This window comes from Mizuhopecten yessoensis, unplaced genomic scaffold, assembly GCF_002113885.1.
Source record: "Mizuhopecten yessoensis strain PY_sf001 unplaced genomic scaffold, ASM211388v2 scaffold716303, whole genome shotgun sequence".
Classification (NCBI taxonomy): domain Eukaryota; kingdom Metazoa; phylum Mollusca; class Bivalvia; order Pectinida; family Pectinidae; genus Mizuhopecten; species Mizuhopecten yessoensis.
Window position 1 is genome coordinate 172,469 of NW_018480049.1, and position 11,666 is coordinate 184,134.

The 11,666-nt window shown below is 33.3% G+C and overlaps 1 protein-coding gene across 1 annotated transcript; it reads right to left on the minus strand.

The window, feature by feature from the left end:
• Nucleotides 1–1,433: 1,433 nt before the first annotated feature.
• Nucleotides 1,434–2,909, minus strand: LOC110442843 (class E basic helix-loop-helix protein 23-like). Its single transcript, XM_021486670.1, has one exon. It carries the CDS (start codon nt 2,550–2,552, stop codon nt 1,788–1,790), a length of 765 nt encoding a protein of 254 aa, XP_021342345.1. The 5' UTR covers nt 2,553–2,909; the 3' UTR covers nt 1,434–1,787.
• Between the last annotated feature and the right edge of the window lie 8,757 nt (nt 2,910–11,666).

Here is an 11,666-nt window from a genome sequence, read left to right on the forward strand (position 1 = left end):
GCAAAATAATGATACCGTTGAAAAAATTTGTTCAAGTATTAATTTACTTCAAAGGTTGTTGCCCACAAAATTGAATTCTTGCAAGTATATTTTGGTTTCCTTATAACGGAATTGAACAGCTCTTTAATCTATATATGGAATATGCACATAATTTCTGTATTAGATGCTGCATGTAGTCAGTCAATACGGGTAATTAAATAGGTGTTTATATATATAAATAACATGTATAACAAAACATAGCAGCATTATGTAATAAGCTAACGATATGTTGGTGAATTTAATTTCAGTACCGCGTCATGTTGGGAAAAAATAACCGAACAACAGATTCTGTTTAGTACCGGATATAACCAAACAAAAGCGAGGTGTCATGTTGACATCTGACGCTCAGATTTGCCTTCAGCAATTGTATCCTATTCCGAAATTTTTGTTTCTGTTTCCTTAAACTTAAACTAATTCCTGAGATTCAATATTATTTTCGAGAACTTCATAATATATTAATACAGGTTGTCGCAAAACCAAGGATGGAATAAAAGAAAATACAAACCAGTTAAATGTTATTTTTTTAAACGCTTATTATATGTTTTTATAGGTCTTTATCCATTATTAAATTTTCTCTTTGATATACATTTATTGATAACTTTTGTTACAGAGAATATCAAGTTGGGACAGTAGACTTTATAAATGACAAGTGATGTAAACAACCAATGTTTTAGGTACTGATCAGGTGTTGTTGATTATATAACTGAAAATAAACTTTATATCATAACTAAAATAAAATCTAGCTGATTGGTTTCCAGTAACATTTAAAAAAAAACAATTGAAAAATAAAAGTTAGAAGAAATTAACTTCCTTAAGTACTAGATATATTCTTATTAGATAAAGATGTTATGATTAAATCTGCTTAAGAAATATTCCAGACATTGTAAATAGCATATCGCACTAGGCGTATTAAATACAACTAAATGACATTTTGACAAGTTGCCTCATGCAATATGTATACGTAGCAATGGGTTTTATACCAAATTGTTAACGTTTTATAATTGACACTATATCCTATTTTAAATTATATTATTAAAACGTGTTTATACGAGAATCTATTTTAAAATACATATCATTCTGATATTGATTACATTTGTTTTGAGAATAATGCGAAGGCTAATCTGGCACATTTTTGAATCAGATAAAACGTCTAAATCTGTTCAATATTTTAATATAAAAGTTCTAAAAGTAACTAAATTTGTAAAGAATTTTCATTATACGAAATTAATAGCTGAAGGAAAAATGAGATGTATTTCGTTCGTTGTAAGCCCTAAGACTATTCCCTCTTCTATTTTTGATTTTCTGACCTTAATCTCTTTACATTTACCTAATATTGGCATGACTCTGAGTTGCTTAAATCTTCAAATAAATAACGTAAAACAAAAAGTAGCATTGTTGTGTTTATTGGATTTAGTTAATGAGATACATAAAAAATAATATACACTGGCAACATTGAAATTTCAATATCTTTTTCTGCAATAGATAAATGTAATATGTTATACCGTTTATGGGTTGGTTGCGTTCACTCTTATATTACACATATAGTTCGTGGAAGCCTTCAACATTTTCTCATTGTAACTTACCACAGTATCGTTCTTTCTTTTGCAGTTCCATCTTACATAAATACGATCATATGCAAGATCATTTTGTTATTAAATGCAGTACTTTACACTTGTATTATTAAATAAATATACATGAGCCTTTCGTCTGGTCTGTCCATTTGTCAGCAGCTGTTGTCCGTTGTATTGCTACACTTTGTCATTCGAGTTCCGCTTGAATGCACTACTGTCACCTGTCCTTTGGAATGTCGGGGAGAACTTTCGTCCATTGTTCCTCGGAAACCCCGTTAAAGCCTGCAAACCTGGCATGTTTGGGTACCTTGAGTAGGGCTCCAAACACACAGATGGGGTGGTCGAAGGATTGTTTCTGTATGCGATAACTCGTCGCATTTCCTCCAGAGCGTTAGCTTGCATTAATATGAAATTCTTAGCCAGCAATAAAGTTGCTATTTTTGAAAGTTTTCGTACAGAAGGGCTATGTGCGTAAGGTATCACTGAACGAAGTTCATCAAGAGCATCATTTAAATCGTGCATTCTTCTTCTTTCTCTCGCATTAATGTTTAACCTCACTACTTTCTCACCTTTTTGTTTCCGTACTTTCGTTTTCCCATCGAGGCCTTTTTGCTCGTAACTTTCTCCTATAATTCCAAAATCGTCGTTTTGTCGATCAGACGAAGAGCTGTTATCACTATCGTCGCTGCTATTTTCCTCCACGTCAACTTTCACATTAGAATATTCGTTGTCGTCGGCATTTTCATCCTGAAAGTCATCACGCTGTTTCATGTAAATATTTTCTTGCTCCGTCACACGTTCTCCACTTAACGCTGCTATACTGAACAGTGGCGGATTTGCTTGATTCGATCTGAATATATTTTCCATCATAGCTGCTTGTATTTCTTGTTTAACTCGAATATTCTCAAACTTTTGCTCATTTGCTTCTTTTGTTATGTTCATAGCACTCGAATGAGCCGAGACACAACGAAAAGTCACTTCAGATTGTTTTTGCGCAAAACAATAAAAATAAAAAATAAATATATTTGGTTGTCCCCTTGTTTCGCAGTGCTTTATCAGCACAATCTACTTCGAAACGCAAAAAATAAAATAAAACTATACAACGGGTACTGTTGTATGGTCAGAACATAACTTCGTGTTACCAAGCGGCGTGCCCTGGATGATTAAACGAACTTCAAAATAGTTTTAGAGTGATATCCTTGAGCACTCGTCTTGACAGCCGATTTAGACGTTTAGCAATCGGGAATGATTGTTAGTTTCCTTCTATTTCGGCAGTTAATTTGTCATGTTGTCGAATCCGCGTCCAGTACTTCACCAGAAATGACCAGTCCTCTTCAATCGAGACAAGATATCGTTTATCTGGCTTCCCGAAAACACCAAATCATATTAGGAAATTAATTGATCAGCTTTGATGTGTGAGTTGTATCCTGTGATTTGATTGGCTCGTGTACTAATTCGGTATGCACCGCCAGATAATAGGGATTTGTGCGCAGCTGCCAAGTTTGAGAGGCAAATAATTACTTGTGTGTGCCTGTGTATGGAGTCTTCCCTAATCCAATTGACGCTGGGAGAGTGGGCCTTGATGGGGTGTAGGCATTCTGTAGTAACTGGTGTAAACCTGCAACCAATTCCTACCAAACCAGCGTTTTAAAATCAATTATGGACAAATGATACACCATCTTAAGATATTTGAAGACACAAATGGCTCTTACCTAAGGTTTGTCATCACCGTTACATGACCTAAGACTTTAAGCATTTTTCTGATAGAAAAAAGCAGACCTGTACGTCTTTGAGCATTCAACTTGAAAATGAAATCATTTATTGTAAAATAATTAGGCAGAATATCCATTAAGAACAAAATAAAGAATTCTCTATAATAGCTAATAGTACCTAAGATACGTAATTAAAAACAAAGTTAAGTCCATCTATATTTCTGTACTTTTTGATTTCATATCAAATTGTAACTGAAAAACCCAATCATAGTGTGTACATTATATACACACTTAAGAAAAACAATATAAAGGTTTTTATTTTTATTAAGAAAAAATATAAGAAACAAAATATGATAAAAAGCACAATGGCAAAAAAGTACACAGTAGGATTTGTCATCGATACTCAAATTAATAAGGAAATAATGATATGAAACCAGATCAGTTTCGCGCGGATTATCTGTGACTGATCCCGGTGATATTGGACGGAATCTGATATAGAACTGACGTCCATGGTTTAATTTTTCACAAATTACGTTAAATGTGATGCTTGTAAAACAAAGTCGTATTAATACACAGGCTGTCAGAACAAAAAAAACTTCGACCATTTCTAAGTGAGCTATAGGCGCTCCTTCAGATCGTTTGCCATATGGCTGGTCTTTCCCTGGATTCCCCGACCCTAACACCATCTTTGATATGCTAATACGCAGCTAAGGAGCGCACTGCACGTCTTAATCACAATCGTGGCGATTGTCTCATGCCACCCGACAGTTGATCCGTAAATAAACTAAAATAAATGAAATATTCATGAAATAGCGGACATATTTCTTAATGAGCGATTCATAAGATAAAGTTATTTTTGAGACATGTCACATTTTATTCTTCGACTTTGATGTTGAACATCAGCGCTATATTTTTCTAAATTATCTCTAACATATCTGTCTACATGATGCTCGTTTAAAGCTGTGAACATTCACACTACTTTAATATATTACATCTTCAAGGTATTTTGCTTAACCTGTTTAAATCTATGGATATCTTAGCTATTTTCAACTGGCATATTATGACATATATGTCTTTACTTAAATATAAATATATTGAATTTTTACAAATTTTTCATTTTTGTACTTGTTTTTTTTTATTATGACTTTGGATAAAAACTGTCGTATACATTGTTACATGTAATAATCATCAATTGAGTTGAGAAAGGAAACAATTTTTTCGATATCATATATCTGTAAATCGTGTATTAAGCACATATCAGCACTTTGAAAGGTGAAATGTTAACAATTAGTAATTCTAGAAACGGACGCCTAATGCTATTTACTTCAATTTATATGATTCAAGATAAAAGAAATTGTCTCGAACCTATTACTGAGTAATATAGCCTGAATTGAAATTATTCATCACAGAAAATATGAGGTAAAAAAACAACGATATTTGCAACCTAATAATTTATGGGAGCTATTGTGATAAAAAAATTCACTATTATAGGTGTTTTTTATGGCAGATTAGCCCCTACTCTATCAGCTTTCAGTGTGATTTTGATGTAAGCTGTCGACATGCTGTAACGTAATGTAATTTTCATATACTGGGGTAGACATGTTATCATATTTCATGAACTGGGGTAGACATGTTATCATATTTTATATACTGGGGTAGACATATTATCATATTTCATGTACAGGGGTAGACATGTTATCATATTTCATGTACTGGGGTAGACATGTTATCATATTTCATGTACTGGGGTAGACATGTTATCATATTTCATGTACTGGGGTAGACATGTTATCATATTTCATGTACTGGGGTAGACATGTTATCATATTTCATGTACTGGGGTAGACATGTTATCATATTTCATGTACTGGGGTAGACATGTTATCATATTTCATGTACTGGGGTAGACATGTTATCATATTTCATGTACTGGGGTAGACATGTTATCATATTTCATGTACTGGGGTAGACAGGTTATCATTTTTCATTTACTGGGGTAGACAGGTTAATATATTTCATGTACTGGGGTAGACATGTTATCATATTTCATGTACTGGGGTAGACATGTTATCATATTTCATGTTCTGGGCTAGACATGTTATCATATTTCATAAACAGGGGTAGACATGTTATCATATTTCATATACTGGGGTAGACATGTGATCATATTTCATATACTGGGGTAGACATGTTATCATATTTCATATACAAGGGTAGACATGTTATCATATTTCATATACGGGGGTAGACATGTTATCATATTCCATGTACTGGTGTAGACATGTTATCATATTTTATGTACTGGGGTAGACATGTAATCATATTTCATGTACTGGGGTAGACATGTTATCATATTTCATGTACTGGGTAGACATGTTATCATATTTCATGTACTGGGGTAGACAGGTTATCATTTTTCATATACTGGGGTAGACAGGTTAATATATTTCATGTACTGGGGTAGACATGTTATCATATTTCATGTTCTGGGCTAGACATGTTATCATATTTCATAAACTGGGGTAGACATGTTATCATATTTCATATACTGGGGTAGACATGTTATCATATTCCACGGACTGGTGTAGACATGTTATCATATTTTATGTACTAGGGTAGACATGTTATCATATTTCATATACTGGGGTCGACATGTTATCATATTTCATATACTGGGGTAGACACGTTGTCATATTTCATATACTGGGGTAGACATGTTATCATATTCCACGTACTGGTGTAGACATGTTATCATATTTTATGTTCTAGGGTAGACATGTTATCATATTTCATGCACTGGGGTAGACATGTTATCATATTTCATATACTTGGGTAGACATGTTATCATATTTCATATACTGGGGTAGACATGTTATCATATTTCATAAACTAGGATAGACATGTTATTATATTTCATATACTGGGGTAGACATGTTATCATATTTCATATACTGGGGTAGACATGTTATCATATTTCATATACTAGGGTAGACATGTTATCATATTTCATGCACTGGGGTAGACATGTTATCATATTTCATGTTCTGGGGTAGACATGTTATCATATTTCATATACTAGGGTAGACATGTTATCATATTTCATGTACTGGGGTAGACATGTTATTATATTTCATATACTGGGGTAGACATGTTATCATATTTCACATACTGGGGTAGACATGTTATCATATTTCATATACTAGGGTAGACATGTTATCATATTTCATATACTGGGGTAGACATGTTATCATATTTCATGTACTGGGGTAGACATGTTCTATACTGTCGCATCGTTTGACAGAATGTAATTGATAACACCTATATTAAGCACATCATTGTTAATGAAATTGACACATGGGGATCATGTCATACCGCGGTTAAATATAAGTAACAGTGTATTCTAACTGTTTATGTCGTCTCCCTCATTGACATCAATTAGTCAATACCCGCAAGTCTCTTATCTTTCATATCTTTTACTACGTTCCACATCAAAACATATACACAGTGATACACCCGTAGTATCTGAAAAACCTTTAACGAGCATTTTATGTGAAATTAATTTGACCATAATGAATTTAGATTGAATACCGTATTACGTTTTCATTGTGTCTATGAAAGAATAATGTACTGTATGCTTCGCTGATTGTACCGACAGATATCGAGGCGCGTGTTCGGTTCGTACAGACAGAGTTGCGGTTTCATTTACCCCAAACAGTTATTAAAAATTATAACACAAGGCTCTAAATTCACTTGACAATTGATACTCTGTTTCAACTTTCAACCTCTAAACATAATAGAATAGTTCTTTTTACCTGTAATTAAAGAATATCATCACAGTGATTTACTGGTTGAACAATTAGAATGTTCCAATAAAACTTTTCACCACAATTATACAGCCTAAAATAAATTGACTCCTGCAATCTCGACAAAAAGTTATACAAATCAATAAAAACAAGGCAAATGTCATACGCGACATTATTGTATCATCATGTTCATTGCATTAACATTATATACGAAAAGGCTAAACATCTATTTAAAAACTATTAATATTACGACCTTATTATTCTCCTTAATTTATTTAAAGTATAGTTAATCTACGTTTTTACTCGATATTGTTGTTTCTTTTCTTTCATATTAAAATCACGGTTCCTATTAACTGGTAATCGTCGTTTGGTTAGAGTGAAACGTTCACTTTATTCGTCACTGCCTTCTGTCGACACTCAGTGTTTAACACAAAGAGGCTCAACAAACCAACCACCATAATCTATTTCTAATTTTTCTAAACCGTTGTCAGATTTGATGGAGGGGCTTTACGGTATACAAAAGGGAGGCTCGTGAGTTCTTGAAGAGGATGATTATTTTGGTGATGGTGAAACAGGGTCCATATGTGAAAGGGGCCCAAGTAGTCAGGGGGCTTTGTTTCCTTGAAGGGTCAGGAACAACAAGTCAGATCAGGGAACCGATGCTAGCAACAATATATCACGGAGGTGGTCATGACCTTGATCAATATTTGCATATATTTGCCATTTTCCACCAATGTTTACATTAAATGGATTGCAGGTGTTCGCCGTTGTGAAAATGTTAGCGTCTTGTTACAATTCACTTGTATCCATTTTTCCACTATTACGATTGCGTTTGGGAGTTTCAACAAGTTAAAGTAATTTTTACTATCATCTAACTCATATCTTTGAAGGACATCAGGAAATGGGCTTAAGTCTTGATATGAAACAATTCTTTTCTGAACATCTCTGTCTTTGGCATAAAATACTAGGATTTTACTTAAATAATATCATATATTATCGACCAATAACGTCACTTCGAAGTATGATATACACGATCCAAACATTCAGATAATATCATTCCTATTATGGCAATTCCGTTCATAACATGACGTTAACGTATCGTATACCGTTAATCTTTTCCTTAAATATATATATAGGTACATCTATTTTCGTGTCACAAGAAAAATGCCAATTCAGCTATTTTATCTTGCAGTGCATTCCGGAGTTTATTGAGAGTTATTTTCGCAAGAATAACTTTGTGCTCATTACAAGAGAAAAACTACCCGGTAAACATTTCAGTGACAGCTACATTGTCATTTTCCACATGACTATACACTTGTGTCATGGAAGTTATCTCATGAAGCCACTATTGATCCTTACTTTGATCAACACATTTTACTCAGCTGTTATACTAATACAATAGGTTGTGACTTTGAGGTCCGTCAGTCACATAAGCTGAATACATATTGTATAAGCAAAAAGCCATCAGCAGTCTCCCTTTTGCATTTTTCAATGTCATTTTTGTGTTTATTATTTCTGTTTTTCATATGCTAAAAACATAAAAGTGTCGTTTTAAAAATAAAAAAAATATATAGAAAATAGCAATATTGTACCATTACATTTCTATTCCTCAGACTATAAGCTTTGCAAAATGAAATTACCTGCGAAAAATGTCAGTCTTGCGATGATCACGTTAAGTTTTCCTTACTCACAGGTCGTCAATATTTGGCGCATTTTTTAAACTGTCACTCGTGCCATCGGTGCTATTGTTGAAATTCCTCTTCGGACAACCTTGACAGGTGATTAAATATATGTACATTTATTTTTTAAAATTCGCCAAAACCCAAAGGGAAAAAAATAGGAACATGTTATATAACAATGTAGTGAACTGGAATTTTTATTTATTGGATTAGTACTTAACTACATCGCATTATCAAAGAATTGATGAATTGTTATTTTTTCCTTATAATAAATGAATATTAATATACATTTAATGAATTTCCATGAAAATATCATTTTAATTTGATGATCAATGAAGTTCATTAATGATGATATCAACGGCTCCGAAAGAGACATCAAATACATCAGATACAAAGGCTGCATTTTTGAAATCACTCAACCATGATGCTGCTGTGGGAAGAACAAATTGAAAATGTGAACACTTGAGCACCTTTAAACCCTGTCTTTACACAGCTGACTGAACACGTACGATATCGGAACATCCCACAAAAGGAACTAATTTCAAGGGCATTAACTTGTATTTAATGATAAAGAGATTGATTACAGCTATTATACCCAGGGTACACCATGAAAAGGAAGATTTGACAAAAGGTACGCGCGACCAGATGGCCAGATCAAGCTTAGACCATAAAATAAAAATAAAAAAATGTGTTTGGAGAATAAATGACTAGCTATGGTCAGTTTGAGAAGATTGAAGTACGGATAGAAGGAATGTATAACAAGTATCAAAGATGTCCAACATATTTCTGATGGCTCGGAAACGTATTTTTATGACAATGGCACCAGGATTCGGGGTGAAATAACGTCTAGATTTTTTTTCCTTAGGAAAAAATAACATCAACCCAAATAAACATCATTGGTGACTTAAAGATAAATGTAAGAAACACATTTTGAGATTGCACCTATTAAATTGAGTAATAGATGGTGTATGCCAAAATTTTGATCTACAATGATTATTTGGACAACCGTAAGCAAAAGCAACATTCAGAAGGCCCAAGCCCACATAGCTTTATAACTTTAGATCCTAATCACAAGTTTATTTCTTGAGAAAAAGCTGAATATGTCATATTTAACGATATGCAAACCATTCGGAAATATTGTGTTATATGGTAAAATCAAATCAATGCATTCACCACACCGACAATACATAACGAAAACTTTAAAAAAACAAAACCAGAACTGAAGAGACGATGGAAACGAAAGGACATACATCACGAAAATTGCCTCACGAAAATAATAGAGAAAGTTTGCAGGCCAACAAAGATCTTTTACATAACGAACCTGTTATATTTGATCGTAGACACAGATATCAAGCTGTCTCCATAACGTATACAGACATGTGATTTTAAGTCAGTGTTGCTATAATTGCCTCCGTTTGGATACATGTTATACTTAATATCACTGGTTTGTATCGTTTGAAATCGGGGTAAATAAAATGATAAAGAAAGGTGACTTTAGTATTTCAACATAGTGTACAATTAAAAACAATTAAATTGTTTTAATCAATATAACCACTACATTGAAAAAGAAGGAGTAAAAAAATCATTATTATCCGCGGTTTTAAGAATAAATAACACGAATAATTAAATATGAAATAACCTTATTAAGTTTATTCAGTGATGACACATAACATTAACAAACTCCAAAATAAATATTACACATTGAAATATTATACATTCCAGGATTAGGCAGACGATCTCATGGCCGATTTCATGCGTGGTAAATAAAACACCCAGTTTCATTGTCTTTTATTTCGCTTTGGTGCTTTACGGTTTCTTATGGTCCTTTTCTTTTCGTGTCATTTTCACTTCCACTGTTTTTCTTGTGTTACGAGACTACCTCATGTTCAAATTTTCTATTTCCTATTTGATTTTTTATTCATTTACCAAATCCGTTTATACTTATTATTGTACGGTTAAATCATACACGAATTGCCATATTTTGCTAGTATGAATATTAACAAGGTAGGGATTTTGAGGTATGTACACAACCAGCTATATAATCACTACAGTACATGTGTATATTCATATTTACGCTCTACATCAGCGTTCCTTGTCCGGGATGCTCTCAGCTTAATTGCTGCCTTCGGCTGTCTTTAGCCGAGGGGACTATTGGTTTTATATAATAGCTATATTTCCAATTATAGTATATCAATTCTATCTTCTTGTAATATGCTGTATATGTACATGTGTCTGTTCTGTTTCACTGTGTCTTGAAAAAGGAGCGGATCGCTCCGAACCTAAACTTGTCCACACTGTTGGAATTATTTCTTTGCCCCATGTATATTCTTATATGTATATATGTATGTATATATGTATGTATATATGAATAGTTCGCTAAAGAGAGGTACTTGAATCCTTTGATAAAACCGACATTGTCAGCCATAATTTTTCCTTTTTACTACCCCGACACTATTAGCCATGTTGTTTTCGTTTTGTTACACCGACGTTGTCGGCCATGTTGTTTCATTTTTATTACACCGACACTGTCAGTCATATTGTTCTTTTTTTTTATTACACCGACACTGTCAGCCATATTGTTTCTTTTTTTATTACACCGACACTGTCAGTCATATTGTTCTTTTTTATTACACCGACACTGTCAGTCATATTGTTCTTTTTTTTTATTACACCGACACTGTCAGTCAAATTGTTCTTTTTTATTACACCGACACTGTCAGCCATATTGTTTCTTTTTTGTACACCGACCGACACTGTCAGCCATACCGTTTCCTTTTTTATCAGACCGACACTGTCAGCCATGCTGTTTCCTTTTATTATATTTACAATGTCAGCCATATTGTTTACTATTTATTATGTCGA